Source organism: Copadichromis virginalis, linkage group LG16 (assembly GCF_057382275.1).
Source record: "Copadichromis virginalis isolate Kocher_CV1m ecotype Utaka linkage group LG16, C_Virginalis_male_GT1.1, whole genome shotgun sequence".
NCBI lineage: Eukaryota > Metazoa > Chordata > Actinopteri > Cichliformes > Cichlidae > Copadichromis > Copadichromis virginalis.
The window spans coordinates 23,019,648-23,036,115 of NC_140633.1; the positions used below are offsets into that span (position 1 = coordinate 23,019,648).

Below are 16,468 nucleotides of genomic sequence, written 5' to 3' on the forward strand. Positions count from 1 at the left end.
ATAGATGCTTTTCATTCTCTTCTCTCTGTCTTTGTCTCTAAAAGACACTGTCAGAAACACAGCATCTAAATATCCCAGCAGCTAATGAGGTATTCAAAGACAGGGTCGGAGACGGACACATTTTAAAACAAGCAAAAGCCCCTATAGGCAAGCTTTGATGCAAAAAAGAAAAAGAAAGAAATGCACACTAATTGCATGGTCCATAAATGAATTCACATTTATAGCAGGGGATGAAAACCAGCAGTTTAAAAGTAGTACTTTCTTGCATACCTTGTCCAGACTAGTTAGCAGCTCATTCGTTTCTCGTTGGCAGGCTGGAGGAGCTGGGGGAGTTTCCGTGCTGAGCAAATCCAACACTTCATTATCTGGGGATATCTCCACCTCAGATTTCGTGTTTTTAGGAACACTCTGAGGAGAAAAAAAAAAAACAAAGACACTTCATAATTTATTAAATTCTTTGAGGTCTTTAACTTGTGCCTCATGAATAAATCAAAACCGTGAAACTCGGTCTCTGGATACCATGTCATATCATCTTTCACAAGATAAAACTTACACTGTGACAAGGATAGACAAGGCTCTGAAAACCCACATTCAGTATTTCTTTGGCAATAGGAAAAAGATCTCTGAAAAACACAAAAAAGCCTCCGTGTATGCTAATTGTATCAATTCACCATTTATTTCTCGACTCTCCAGAAAAAAAGGGTGTTTTTAAATGTTGGTTTAATAGCATAAAACACTAGAATCTAGCTACACTAGGCAAATTAGACAATTCCTCGAGAGATTATTGTTGTAAACATTCTCCGTAGTATATATCCTGATTATAACCTTCCTTTTTGTACAAATGTTGATTTTTTTTTCTTCTTTCTTTTGTTGTCTCCATCTCACTTGATTTGCCTAGCGAGTCAGGTTTTTGCATCATTACTGTGATACTTTTGGAGATGCGCAGAGAAACCACAAAAAAAGGAAGAAGCAGACACAGAATGGACGGATAAAAACAACAATTTTCACCGCTAGTGTAAGCAATTGTGTCTATAAGACACCACAACAGGGAAAAAACTTTACCTCAAGTTCTTTAAATCCTACCTCATCTTCTGTTTGATCTCTCCTGTTCTCGCCACAGCCATTAGTGTACAGGACTGTGCACAGTATATGGTGTGGATAAAAGCAAAATCAAAAGCTTTACGGACTTTAGATGTTTAGAGTCTTATCCATCAAACAGGTACCATTAGCTTGGTATATTTGATTGGTTCCAAATTCATCCTGCTGCATGACAACAAGGCAAACACGCAGCCAGAGACATAAAAGACTATCGTCAGTGACAAGCAAAACAACGAAGCATGCAACAGATGGTATGATCCTCTCAGAAGTCTGATCTTAATATCTACTTAGTAGGAAAGAACACAAAGAAACTAAGCAACCGAGTCAGTCTGAGTGGGCCTACCGTCTTCAAAAACCATGTGCATATACAACTAAAGCACAACAACTGCATTATTCTTAAATTAAGATAATTAGTAGTGTCTTATGTGTAATTAAAAGCTAACATTTTAGTTAGAATACACTGCCTGGCATGTCAGTGTGTAAGATTTTTCTACAGTGATACATTTTTCATTTACAATTTCAGTGATTTGCACAGGATATGCCAGTTTCACTACATGCTGAACACTTTTCCAGTTATTTATATATACTGTATATTTAAATATAACATGTGATAGTATGGATCCAGTTTGTTGTGCATTTCCAATGACACTGAAAACCTTGTTAAATATACTTTACACTACTGTACTTAATCACGCTCATGCCAACAAAGCAGAGGAGGGAAGAGCCAAAAGAAAAAGACATTGCTACCAACATTTTTGCCTCAGCGCTGTGTTGTGTGTCATGATCCGTACAACTTGGACAAGTTAACACGGCGTTATGGTCATGGTTAGTACATGCCATTTAAATCTCTGGGGAATGTGTTAATTGACAGTCTTCTTATGGGCCATTTTTATTAGCGGGAACAGGAGGTTGAGATGGATGTGGCAGAATTGATGATGCTGAGCTTTTCACTGGGAGTGACCTGGAGGGACAGGATTAGACGTGGGTAGACCTGAGCTGTTCTTCTGACAATTTCCCTACAACTTGTCCTTCTGACAGCTCAGGTTGAGTGGATTGGTGACAAAGTAAGAGCGGTAATGTTGAGATGGGTTGGACATATGCAGAGGAGGGATAGTGGATATATTGGGCAAAGGCTGTTGAATATGGAGCTGCCAGCCAGGAGTAAAAGGGGACGAGCACAGAGAAGGTTTATGGATGTTGTGAGAGACGAAATGGCGATTTCTGGGGTGGCAGAAGAAAATGCTAGTGATAGCAGGAAATACAGGCAGAAGATCCACTGTGGCGACACCAAAAGGGAACAGCCGAAAGAAGAAATGGTCAAAATCAATCTTCAATTACTGAAAAAATAAGTTTCATTTTAACAGAGTGAAAAAAATGCAACGAATTTGAGACTCATCTATTTTCAGTGTACATTTACAGGAATGTTTTGACACAACATGTATGGTAGTATGGAGACTGAAAAGTTTATAGTTGCCTCACAATGTATGTATTGGGATGCTACGGACATGATTAATTTATGAAAGGATTTCTACAAGTTTGATTTTTATATGCTCTGCACAAAAAACAGCCATCCCTTATACCTTTCTAGAAAGACTCCTAGATAACAAATGAGATGAAAAAAATGTCAGAGAGGAACCTAAGTGGATAGCAATTATGATGAAAATAAAATCTTTAGTATTTTTTTGTTTATTAACTTTAAAGAAATTGCACAAGACTGACTGACTCACTACAGCTGGGCAGACAGAGCAAGAGTGCATGCAGTTTAACCATTTCATATAAATTAGAAATAGCATACAGAATGTGAAAAAAATAGTATTGCGATGTGTCCGGCTGAATGGTAACGTATTAGCAGTCAACAATTTATTGCAAGATGACCGGTTGTTATCTGTTATGTTTAAAAGATTTCGTATAAATGGCGAATAATTCATAGCGCTAGGAAGAACGAGGAAAGACAGAATGGACTGTGTTTACCATTTAATGTGTGTGTGTGTGTGTGTGTGTGTGTGTGTGTAGCTGCTGATCAAATCTTTTACAATCTGAATGCAACCGTGAATGACTTTGCATCATATTATTCAAACAAATCTGAAATAATGCAATGCTGTAAAACGCCATCGCTGCCATAAAAGAGGCGAGCTTTTTGCCAATTCTGTATTTCTCTCTTAATTTACATCGGCCTTTATCTTTCCGGGTCACTTCTCCTTCTCCATTTGTTTGTTAAACCACTGCATCTGGGGAAGGAAAATGTAATGTGGCTTAATGTGGTGCAGATTTGCAGAGTGGTGGAACTTGCAGGTCTGCATCAGGCCAAGCAGAAAGTAAGTCTCTGTGCTTGTCATTTGGAACACTGTGCTCTGGCTTTTTATGATTCTTTAGAAACGAAAGACAAAAAATGCTTCATTAAAATCAAAATGACACATTATCCCTTTTCAAATTTATTTTTCTTTTCTTTACAACTAATGATTATCATGAATGGCTGCTCTGATATACTGCGTGGTTTATAATGGAGGCTCCCGCTGTATATTTTTCACGTATAAGAGCGGCATATCAAATCGTCGCAAGCACAGTTTGTAGTGCATAAATTTACCATTAACAACTTTAAGCTTTGACCTCAGATGAAGCTTAATATTTCCATGATGTGCGAAGGTGAAATAGGTTACGTGCATTTTTAGGGGGATATGCACACACACAAACTGATGTGCAGCCCAAGAGTGAAGGTGAGAAGCTTGAAGGGAAGGTTGCATACTTGTGGATAAAAATACAGCCAATTCCTGCACCTCCTCAGATCTCCGGTCTCACCAAAGCAGAGACCTCTACCAGGGGTCAGATTCAACCTTTAAACATACCACAGAGATTAGTGAGGCAGCTGGTCCAAAGGTCTTTAAAGAAACCTATCAAAAAAACTGCAGGTTTGAATTGGTTTTCAACATTAATTTTATATTTGGTTAAAAGGAATAGTTTTACATTTTGGAGATCGCACTTCTCCTCTAATAAAATAAATTAGATGAAAGCTTAGGTAATCTTTTACTGAGGTCATATACCAGACTATTTATGTGGGAGGAAGTTTTACTACATTTGGAGACAGGAGGCAAGTTGCAACTAGTATTTTACTGAGATGAGCTAAGAAGCTGCATATTTGCTATAAAGACAGGAGAGTGGTATCCATCTGCACATCTTCTTCTAATTCTCCACCACAAAGCAAATATGTTTCTTAAAATGTCAAACCATTACCTCAAGGCCTCATTTTTAGAAAGCCCTCTGTTTAAATCCATTTCATAACCCTTATAGAGTAACAATTACCATATCATTCCACTGGGATGATAGCATGTGGAACAGCTTTTATTTTGCAAAAATGCCTTTGATGCTGGGCGCTACGTCCTTTCTACCAGGATTATGTAAGTGAAGTCAGCAGCTTCTGCGGAAGATATTATAATGGCTGCTTTCCCAGAAGGACAGCTTTGTCTATTAAGGATCATTAACACTGTGCAAACCTTTTATCAAAGGGAACAAATGTAGTCTCTCATTTGTACTTTGACCTTGTCCTTGATCGTCCACTTTCAGCACTGCTTAAAAGGATGCAAAACATTATCCGTTCCATTCACGCATAAGGTCAGAAAACATTTCCCACTTTTGTGGAACTTCTTAATTAGCCTGCCTCCTTTAGCTGTGACACGAAGCCAAATAAACACAATCGGCTCAACACTTTGGTCTGCCCTCCTTTTCCGAAGCGTACAGAGCTTTTTGAATTCTGCAGTGATGTCCTTTTTTTTTTCTTCTCAATTTTGCCACAGATGATCAAACACATATGCTTTAAGATGGAACACAACAACAGCAATGTCATTACAAATGCATGAGCATACCTTTGGATCATCATCATCTGTCTGTTCTTGTAGACACAATGTAAACATGCTAGTAGTAATTTTTGTTTTTAAATATTACCCCAGGGATGAGGCTCATCAATGATCTTTTTTGACATCCATTTGAAGAGTTTGTTTGATCTTAATACAACCTTAAGAAACAAAGGATACTATCTATGTATTCGTATCATCTCCATGGGAAGCATAAAAGACCACATGCTTAATATTGCTGTAATTTATCTTGAGAAGTCTCGAGGTTGCATACATAATTATACCTTTGTACAAGTCTTGGGTTTTCTATGGAGCTTCAAATGTTTCAGCCTACTTAAAAAAAAAATACAAAAAAATCTGCAGATAGGGGGAAATAGTACTCTGGTGTTGCCAGAAAACTGTACCAATTAGAATTATTAAGGAACCTTTCAGGTCTAGTGTTGCTAAGTGCAGGGCCAAATGAGTAGGGTTTAATGTAGTCCAGCTAAATCTGTGTGGACCTGGCAACAATCTGTTACATCTTATCATATTGCGAGTTTGGAGCTATTAAGTGCCAATTTCTTTCTCAGATAGATTCTAATGGGAAGGAAATTGCAAGAACTACAATTAATTCTATAGATAATGCTTTCAAAGCTTCTTAAACAGTTTTACCTCTCCCTATGTCCTACATTCCTATGGCCTATAATTTCATGATCAAATTGGTTGGTTCTGGTAGTTGGGTAAACACTGATGTCTTTTTTTTAAATTAAATGTTTTTAAATGACTGCTTCAGTATCCCAAAAGGACTTTACATATGATTTTTACTTACAACAGCTGAACACAAATAGTGGCGATAGCAATCCATACCAAAACAAAAAAAATATGCGGAAGAAGACAATTTGCCAGCTACACAATTCAAGCTTCTCCACTAAATAAATATTAGTAAACTCGACTAATAGAACCAAAATAGGACTGCCAAAAACAGCACTGCCAGAAACTCCCAAATTAACTAATAATTAATAAACAACAATGAAAAAGCAACTGAGGGATAACACCGTTGATGGACTTAAGGGAGAAAGAGAAAGAGAGAGTGAACCTTGCCCACCTTCATGCACCAGCTTCTCTGACTACATATAAGAGTGCAGTCAGCTTTCTGCTGCCAATCATTACTTGGGATGACTCAAAGAGGAGAGAGCACCTTAATAAGGATGACAGAAAATCAATGATGATATCAATCTATCTATCAGTGATGATAGATGTGCTGGTGCGCTGAGGCATGTAACAGGCAATCACTTCTTCTGCGAGAAAAACCTACAGTACTGTAGGCTTGGATAACTTGGAAAAGAGCTTTTTAAATTTACTCTGGTTATCTGGTTGTCTAATATTGATGTTTTATGATCTGAAACATGTAAGCGTGACAAATATGCGAAACAAATACATAATAATAAAAAACTTATGTTGTATCTGCCGCTACCTCTCCCACATGTTTGGACCCAGAGCTGAAGGGGGTGGCTGGACCAAGACAGCTAGAACCTATCGCTAGGTAGAGCTAGCTGGCCATAGATAACCCTGAACCCTGAGTTGAATATGTGGAACTGGATAGATGGATGTCTCTCCATCTGTCTGTCACTCTGTCCATCAGTCCTCGGTGGCACTAAAGGTTCAGGAAACTGCTGGGGTGCTTTTGTCTCATGGGACACTGTGTTCCTTTCTCTTTTGCCTTCTACCACCATCAGACTTGTCGTCAATGAAAGATATCAAGTAGCTTAGCACAGACAACACAAGACAGTCAAAGCAGCCACTGATTTAACAACGGTCTTATTATTTTATTTAACACACTGAAATGTACTGGGCAGCTTACTAGATGCCAATTAATGTTGTTTTAATTTATATAGAGTTTTGTTTTCCTCTTAAAATATAAATTAAACACCAAATGCTACTGAACATCTGGATTTTGTGCAAAAACTTTATTTCTTATTGTTTATATTGGTATGCTGCCTGTCTTGTCTTCCTTTTGACTAATCGCTTTGCCATCATCACTCTCAGCAGTGACAGAACCATTTAGTTAAAGAGGTCGTACGTCACATTTTGTTAAGCTCTTGTTTTGTTTCTTTGTTCAAATTACTCTTTAGACAAATACTGTGCGATACTGAGGTGCGGAAATAAGGTTATTTGATTTTAATGGGCGTTTTTCCGGCAACAGTTGGACAACATCATATTCAATAATAATTACAAGACTTGTCTTCATCTCTGGTTGCTGTGGGTTCATGTGTCCGCTGACAAAAATATCTGTAATGAAATGAGTTGGGATGAGTTGGGGAGGGCGAGAGAGCTCCCTCAGATTGTAGTCACGTCCATTCTGTTAACATCCAGAGGCCGTAGTGGTGCAGTTATAGAACGAGGAATGTGCAGCTTACTTTTTGAGTAAAGCACTGTTAGAGTGGAATAACCACAACGTGGTGATTGTGAAATTAATTTACCCTATTTTTGTGTAAGAACTGTAACCTGCCCCAACAATTGGGGAGGTTTTGGTTATGCTCTGAAAGCTTCCTACAGCCACTCGTACAGTGGGCATGAACCCTTTCTTACCAGGTGAGTCAGTCATTCTGTAAATATTATCAGAACCGGAGTGCTTCCCATTTCATTGACTTTTAATTAACAAAACTACATCCACACTCTAAGAATATGCCTCTTTTTCTAGCAGTTGCCAGTAGTTTTTTTTTTTTAAACTTTTTTCATGGCATAGATTCAACAGGGTATTGTATTGACGTCATAGCATTGTACAATTTCTGCAGACTTGTTTACATCACATCAATGATGCAAACCTCCTGTCTCACCACATCCTAAAGATGCTATATTGTATTTGAGACTGGTGAGGTGGAGCCCACCATGATCAACTCACCATCATGTTCAAGAAACTAGTTTAAGATGATTTGTGACATGGCGTTTGTCTTGCTGGAAGCAGAAGACGGGTACACTGTTGTCATAAAGGGATGGACGTGATCAGAAGCAACACTCAGGCTGTTTTATTTAAATGATGGTACCAAGGGACATAATAGTGTGCCCAGCAAAAGCCTGAAATGTTGATACAAGCCTGGATCTTTGTCTAATTCTGACCCTACCATCTGAATGTTGCAGGAGAAACTGAGGCTTGCCCAGCTTTGGTAAGTCTTTTGCTTATGTAGTCAGTCTCCTTCATAGTTTAAGGTGTTGTGTAATCAGAGATAATCTTCCATATATCTTGGTTGTGTTGACGGTTTAATTGAGATACAGTTGAGTTACTTCCTACTAGCTCACAAACATTCTGGCCAGTCTCCTCTGACCTCTGACGTCACCAAAACATTTTCCTCCAGAGTATTGTCGCTCCCTGGATGTTTTCTCATTCTCTGTAAACCTTAGAGATGATTGTGTAAGAAATTCCCAGTAGATCAACAGTTTGTGAAATATTTATACCAGCCTGTCTGGCACCAACAACAATGACACATTCAAAGTCACCTAAATCAACTTTCTTCCCCATTCTGATGCTCAGTTTGATTTTCAGCAGGTCATCTTGATCCTGTCTACGTGCCTAAAAGCACTGAGTTGCTGCCACATGAATAGCAGATTACATATTTGTGTTAACGAGCAGTTGAACAGGTGTACCTAACAAAGTGGCTGGTGAGTGCATGTGAAGGGCTAATAGAAGTGCTGGCAATAGACAGACTGAGGGGGAAAAGGGCCATCTTTTTTAGATTCAACACCTGGAACCAGCAGCAAAAAAACTGATTGATAATCACCTCTGCACCTCTGATATTATAGCCACCACATGCAGCTATTACTGTGGGGAAAAAGCCATCACTGTCATTACCAAGTTTGTTTTGGCCTGTATGCTAGGAAACTAGAATGACCCACACGCTTTTCATCATCTGTCTCCTAACTCTGCCCTTGCAGAGGAATCTGGCAGTGGTGACAGTGGTGATATCTGATGCATTAATATACAATGTAAGCAGTGCTTTAATGCTGGTGGGCACTTTTCGAAAAAGAAAAAAAAAGGCTCTATATATAGAGAGATTTGCAGTTTATAAATAAAATGCAATAATCTCATGACGTTTACAGTGTCTTAAAGCAAATATGAAGAAAATTGTATAAGATATCATATCAAATGTCAATGTTTTGTTTTTTTTTTAATGATTATTATTATAAAAAATGGTGTTGGTGAAAAAAGTGCTAGAAAAGAAAAGTTGGGTAACAACAAAAGGTGAAAAATGTACAACTGTCTTTGAAAGACTGTGTTGGCAATTAGTTCATTTTAAGAACATAATTTCTCAGTTTAAAAATGTCAGTAGTTACCATCTAGGTTCATAATTTTATTTCAAGATTTCAGGAATGCTTAAAATATCCACAAAACCACAATACTGAATGGCTTTGCTGTTAGAGCCATCAGCCAGAACTGCATTAATAACAGCAGCTAATTGGGGACACTGTCCACGTTCACCTCTGCATGCATCAACGGGATTCTTCAATTTCCTTTTGAACTACACAAGAGAGAAATAATTAGGATTTTGACAGCTGTCTAAGTCATGAGATCCAAGAGGGGGCTGGAACAGGTGACCCAATCTTAGCCATACTGATGACACAGCTTACCTTGACAGCTGAAAGAGGGGCTCTGCTCCACCCACTCCCAATCTGTGTGTGTTTGAGTACTCATCAGAGTAATAAATCTTCCATCCAACAAACAAACCTTCATGAACTCTGGTGGAACTGAAGAAAACAGCGATGGGAGACAAAAAAAAATGCTTCACGAGAGCAATTTTATTCAGTATTTTTGGTGGATAAGCTACAAAAGAGCTTCTTGCTCACATGACTTACCTGCTGTGATAAGCCATGTAAGCGTGGACACATTTCACAGCTTAGACCATAATCATTGCAAATACCGAGGCTGCAATCTGTAATAAACCCAAGCATTTTGGTTTCCAAATTAAACTGTGTCCAGTGCAGATATGCAGCTGCGGTAATGGTGGGTTTGGCGAGTCATTACATCTGACAGCAGTGGTAGGGTTTGTCAGGTAAAAAGCTCTTTAGCCAAACCGACCACCAAGATAACCGTCATATCCATTAAAGCACAACTGAGGCCAAAGACCAAAAAACAGCTGGTTTCAGATCAGTTTTACCAGCAGTTTGACTCAAAATGGAGTTAATTAAAGTGACAAATGAAACAGAAATGCAAGGTGCTGTGTTTAGAAGTCTTTACATATTACCATAATTACTTCTATGGGTCCTGCATGAAAAAGATACCAAAAAAAATGTTGTATTTATTTGGAATATACCGAAAACTTAGCTGCGAACAGTTGTCACAGTCTTTTATTCTCAATTCACTTCTCATAATCTGTACTTCTTGCAAAAAAACATGCCAGCATGTAGTTTCCCAAGGTCATCTGTGAGCAGCGAGGCACAGATTTCAATGTTGAAATGAGTAGTTGTCAAGTATGTTATTAACAGTGGGATCTTTCTTGTCGTCACGTCTCCTGCTCCTCCAGGCTCTTCAGGTTGTCGTTAGACTGTCAAGGGGGAGAAGTCACCTTCACCGGGACCCTCAGGAGAGGCAGAAGCAGTAACTCTGGTAGGACTGAGACCGAGTCATGTTTTCAAATTGATATGTGTCAACTGAGGCAAAAAAATGTCAGCTGAAACTCTCTAAATGTTGTAGTTAAAATTTGCATCATTTTCGTTATTATTCAAGTGCGTTTGCCTGTCAGTATTTGTGCATCAAGCTCATGTACATCCAAAATGTAATATAGCTGCAGAAGATATTTTTCCAGTTCCCATTGCATTCATTAATGATGACTCGATAGAGTGTGACTTAGTGATAAAGGCTTTGTGGCTCTAAGCAAAGAAAATCTCTTGCTTCACTAAAATAGACATTTTGCTACATTTAGATTTTGTGAGGATATGTCAAATAAGATAATGGACAAGTTTTAGTAACAGAGGGAAAAACTGTAACACAATATCCCTACTGAAGCCTATAAAATGATCTCACTCTGCGATAGCAGACAATACACTTCAACACCATCCTTTCATTCAGGGTGATGCATCAAGGGAAGTAATTACAGTCACTACTGACAGATCGATGACTAATGCTGACAACAGTACCTTAGTCTATAAAACCCTGATTTTCCTCAGCCGGGTTATAGCAGGCAACAAAGAACCGTCCTTTGTATTAAACATACAGCCTGTTTATTATTACAGAGACTATCTGCAGGCAGTGTGTATGTGTTCATCTGAAGGTAAGCTGGCAATCATAATCAATGCTATTATTAATATTTTTTCCCTTTTAAATAAATAAAAATAAGTTAAATGAATCATTTACATTGCACTAAATCGTAAAGCTAATTAGCTGTGCTGATTATAACAGCTTTCATTTTTTTCCATTCCACAGTTGGCAAAAAGGCGTTTTTGAGGAATTTTACAACAATGTGGATTTTCACTCTGGTTCTGTTTTTGGGAAATCTTCTTGTCGGTGAAACGGCCAACAACCAGGACTCAGAACCATCTCCTGTAATTGAGCTCTCTGCAACAACCTCCCCTGGTTTTTTAATACTGGAAAAGGAGAAATCCAACAGCTCAATTCATCCACCTCAAGTAGCAGGACCAAAAACATCACACCCTCCTATGTGTTCAGAGTCAGCTGGAATCAGAGTCACCTTCAAATATGTCAATATTATAGTTTCCCTGGTTGTTTTCGTTGTTGGAATAGTCGGGAATTCCGCCTTACTTCGAATTATCTACGTAAACAAACGCATGAGAAGTGGCCCTAACATTCTCATTGCGAGCCTTGCTTTGGGAGATCTAATCCACATTGTGATAGACATTCCAATCAACGCTTACAGGGTGAGTTATTTACCACATGGTGTGCAATTATTGTTTTCTTTTCTGCACTTAATTTCAGCTGGAATTGATTGTGGGTGTTTTTCTTTTTTTAAATTGCCAAAAATGCCCTTTTGTTTTTGTTGCAGCTCATGGCAGAAAATTGGCCCTTCGGTTTAGTACTTTGCAAACTCATTCCCTTCATACAAAAAAGCTCTGTTGGAATTACTGTGTTGAGCTTATGTGCCTTGAGTGTTGACAGGTAAGGAGATAAACAGCACTGTCCTGTGCCCTCCAAGAAAATAGTGTTCCGTGCCTCCTATCTGTATTTCATCAGGCAGACAGATTTATTTAGCATTAGCCCTTGAAATGTTCTTGAGCTGAAAATGCATCATTGTTACAGACAAAAAGTTCCTCAAGCCATAACATTTTCTCATTGATTTTACAGATACAGAGCTGTTGTGTCCTGGAATCAAATCAAAGGCATCTGGGTTTCAGTGTGGACAGCGATTGAAATAGGTCTGATATGGGTTATTTCTATCCTGCTGGCTGTCCCTGAAGTTGTGGGCTTTGATATGATAACAATGGACTATAAAGAGAAGCGTCTCACGATATGTCTACTACACCCAATGCAAACCACGGGGTTCATGCAGGTAATGTAATTGTCTTCATAACATTTAAGTTTTCATGTCAATTGTCAAAGATAACTAAAAAATGTAACAATTATCATAGTTTTTCTTCTGTCTTCAGCCAGCAGATGCAAAGTACGCTTGTTTTCAACCTACACGTGTGTCAAATATTGTTTCTTGAATGGTGCTCTCGCATCCACGACTGATAGCCTTGTCGTGTTCAACCAACAGATTTATAAAGCAGTGAAAGACTGGTGGCTCTTTGGCTTCTACTTTTGCATGCCACTAGTTTGGACTGCAGTGTTCTACACGCTGATGACCAGGAAAATGCTGAGAAAAACTGAGACTACATTATGCGAACACATCAAGCAGGTAGCATTGTGGTTTTTGGCAGATTTTGCATCATTCTGGCAATGTTTCCTTTTTAAAGCTTATTTTGATCATGTCCTTTCTTTTGAAGAGAAGAGAAGTTGCAAAAACTGTCTTCTGCCTGGTGATTGTGTTTGCACTCTGCTGGTTGCCTCTGTACCTCAGCAGAATCTTGAAATTAACAATTTATGATGAAAAAGATCCTAATAGGTGTCAGCTGCTGAGGTGAGCACAAAGTACTAAGAACCTTTAATTTAAAGTTTATATATATATATATATATATATATATATATATTTTTTTTTTTTTTTTTTTTTTTTTCTGCTGTTCACTGGCCAGCCTATGAGCTTTCCTGACATTTTCTGACAACTCTTTTTCAGCGTCTTTCTTGTCCTTGACTATTTTGGCATAAATATGGCATCCCTGAACTCATGCATCAACCCTATTGCATTGTACATTGTCAGCAAAAGATTCAAGAGATGCTTTAAGGTAAGCGTCATGCTCTTATTGTTATTCTTATAGATGGCACTATTTAGTTTAAATAAATCGGGTATATCTTGAAAACATATTGGTCCACATTGTATGAGCTATCAGGGGTGTCATTAAGGACATATGGAGTCATGTCTGTAAAATAGCCAGACTGCAGCAAGTAATAACCTGAGGGGGTAATAAGTGAAAATGGTCTGAGAAAAAAACACATCATCAGACACTTGGCAATCTACCAGACAGTTGGTCACTGAATCAAAGTGACGTGCTATAAAAGAAGAAGAAAACATCGCTTCAAGGCAATTTTTAAGGGAAAAAAAAATCAAGAGCCTTTATTGTACCACAAGTTCAGAAGAAGATACCTAAAACATTCTTTCATTTATTTTATCTATACTTACATTTTTTTGCACTGCACAATACATGGATTTCTTTCTTCATAGCAACATATTTTGTTTAATGTAATATTTATGAAACACCCAAAGCTGAAGCTTGCTTTAAACAACTGTCTTTCCAGACTACATTTCTATTCCCGATAAGGTTTGCGCTCTCTGAATTAATGAAAACTCAATCTGTGGATCATTAGCGATTGCTTTACTGTAGATTTGGACAGGAAATACTTCACATAAAAACGTCATAATAGGCAGTTTTTGCCAGGTGAAGCTGATGGGAAATGTTTGTTGTCCTCTGACCAAATTTTCCGGGTGGTCCTTCAGGCATGTCTGTGCAGGTGTCTACCTCTTCAAGCTGTTGCCCATGACGAGATGCAGTCTGTTTTGAAGTCCAGAATGCAGGATCAAGCCTCAGAGCAGAGCTGCAACATCAAAGCTCACAAGCAGACTCCTGTACCTGAACCTGAGCAGGAGAACACCTTACTGTGCTAACAAAACTCACTTTGAAAACACTTTGTGAGATTGTCGATATATCTTTATTAAATATACATGGCCATCAAAACAGCTACAAAGGCAGCTCTATCGGCAGCTCGGCAACCTTGACATGCCATCCTAATAATATAAAATACCTTCTGAATAACATGGAGCCCTGTCTTTTGTAATGCTGTCGTCAGTTGAACATCTGCTTTGGCATGAGCAACCTGGAGTCAGACTGTTCAGACTATTTGCCCTCGAGGCTTGACTCACTCCCTAACATTACATCAGATTTTACCTAGTACCTATCCTGTATCATGCATCACAGTTCTCAAATCACTGTTTTGGGCACGATGTTAACCTGGCACCCATCAACAGAAATCTTGTCACGGCTTAGCGCCTGCATATATATATTATCTTAATTCTGTTTCTGGATTCTGGAAAGACACTATGCCAGAGGAAATTAAGCGAAGGGGAATTCAGAATTATCATGGTGGGTTTTATGAGGTACGGTGTATTATTATCTCATACTATTTACATATCTGTTAACTTTCATATGCCGCACATCATTTCAAGAGTTTATGGCATTCTTTTCCTGCATGAACCTTGAGAAATATATCAAATTGGTGCCACAAGTAGATTTCGTCTCCACTACTGAATGACTGATTGATGGTGGCCTATTTTTAATGCATTGTTAAATGTGTAATGCATGGAGACACTTTATGAAAGACCTGTGAGTGGGGGAGAAGAAAAACGAAGATGACAGAATGAGGTCAGGAAGAGAGAGGGATTGGGGGGAGTCTGAGGGGGGCACCTGATAGGTCTTCCTGTCACAGGACAAGGCAAGCACAAATAGAGTGCTGCTCTCCCAGCTAACGCTGTATCAGTCTGCAGAAGTGTCTCGACGCTGTGTGCTGGAATGCCTATTAAAAGTTTATCTCGTGTAAGTAAACTTGACTGTTTGCAAAAATGGAGTCGTTTGTTTGAATAAAAGCTTCTGACTTCTTGTTATGCTTTGTGACGCTTATACAAAAGAGAGGTGCATACTGATCAAAGAAAGCCTTTATCTGAATGCTTTTTATTTTTTTGAACTGTTGTATACACCAGCGAAAATAATAAAAACAGTGACAGGTTAAATGAATTACAGTGATTATCTTATATAATCATAAGCAATATTTTTTAAACTGTCCATAACTGGAGTTACGAAGCCACAGGCTGAGTGTTTTTGCAGTTGCCATGTTGGTGTTTTGAACAGGACGTGACAGGTGATGGGTAAAATCAGTGTTAAACCGAGGACACGACGCGCTTATTGGTTAAGGACTTGTCAATCACAATCACAAGTGACTGACAAGTCCTCTTTGGCTAAGGCCTTGTCAATCACAAGTCCTTAGCGAAAGAGCATTTCCTGGATTATCCTCCTGTCTGATTCTAACAATGGCATTACAAAATGAACTTCATGTTTTATTCAATATGACCTGAAACTAGTGACTGAGCCAATAAAGTCATTGGAAAGTGTTCACTGAGGTCATAGAGCTGTGCTGTTTTCCAATATCTATCCAGCTCGTCTTGTTTTTGTAAACAAAGGAGTCGCCCCTTGCTGGACATGAAGAAGAATGCTGGCTTAAGTCAAATCTCCTTTCAGACCTTTGCTACAGTGCCACCCCCGTAAAAATATTGCCAGGAAAAAAACGCATCACAAATAATTAATAATTTGCAAAAATATAACTTGCAATACAAATAAGTACATTTTGTTTATATAACATGTGTGGTTGCCTTCACGTGTCTGCCAGAATCGATTTTCTACTCAAACTTCACCACGTTATGTGTTATGAATAATATAATTATGTATCGACTTGCTTGTACGGACAGTGGTCAAAAAGGACAGACTGAAAGTTTTTCAGTAATAAGGGTCTGAGGGTGAGTTTTATTTGAAGCTTGGAGTTCAGCCGTCGGGGCGCAATTTTGTGCATCCGTGACCAATTGGCGTTTATGGATTTCCTTGTTTATTGCCTTGTTTGAGAATTTGATTGGACAATTTAACATCACACATCCTGACAGCACAGGCACTCTTGTCTTGTAGAGGAAGAAGAGGCACTCGCTAGCTAGCTAGGATGGCAATTTCGAGTGCTGCTTGTGTTGAAGTGTTCATGTTTATTTAAGATTTGTGTTTTTAAAGGTTTTTTTTATAGCAACGGTTTAAGAAATATTACTATTGGTGTCAGATTTGTGTTTTTTTCCCCTTATCTGTAAGATGCTTTACATTGTCCTGTCTGACCCAACTGCGCCCCCACCAATATTTTTACCTCCACTTATCACTGGGGTTAACCACTGGAAGCTGCATCTGTTTTAATTTATTGT

At 38.5% G+C, this 16,468-nt stretch overlaps 1 protein-coding gene across 2 annotated transcripts; it reads left to right on the forward strand.

Annotated features, from left to right (window-relative positions):
- The first annotated feature begins 9,779 nt into the window (after positions 1–9,779).
- ednrbb (endothelin receptor type Bb) lies at positions 9,780–14,276 on the forward strand. Of its 2 annotated transcripts, XM_085433884.1 has the most exons (9): positions 9,783–10,521; positions 11,148–11,185; positions 11,338–11,789; positions 11,915–12,027; positions 12,214–12,418; positions 12,626–12,766; positions 12,855–12,988; positions 13,142–13,250; positions 13,961–14,276. In XM_085433884.1, the coding sequence occupies exons 2-9, from the start codon at positions 11,170–11,172 to the stop codon at positions 14,126–14,128; spliced, it is 1,338 nt and encodes a 445-aa protein (XP_085290010.1). In that variant the 5' UTR covers positions 9,783–10,521; positions 11,148–11,169; the 3' UTR covers positions 14,129–14,276. The 2 variants fall into 2 exon arrangements, with proteins under 2 accessions (XP_085290009.1, XP_085290010.1); XM_085433883.1 differs by having other exon boundaries at positions 9,780–11,185.
- The last annotated feature ends 2,192 nt before the right edge of the window (positions 14,277–16,468 follow it).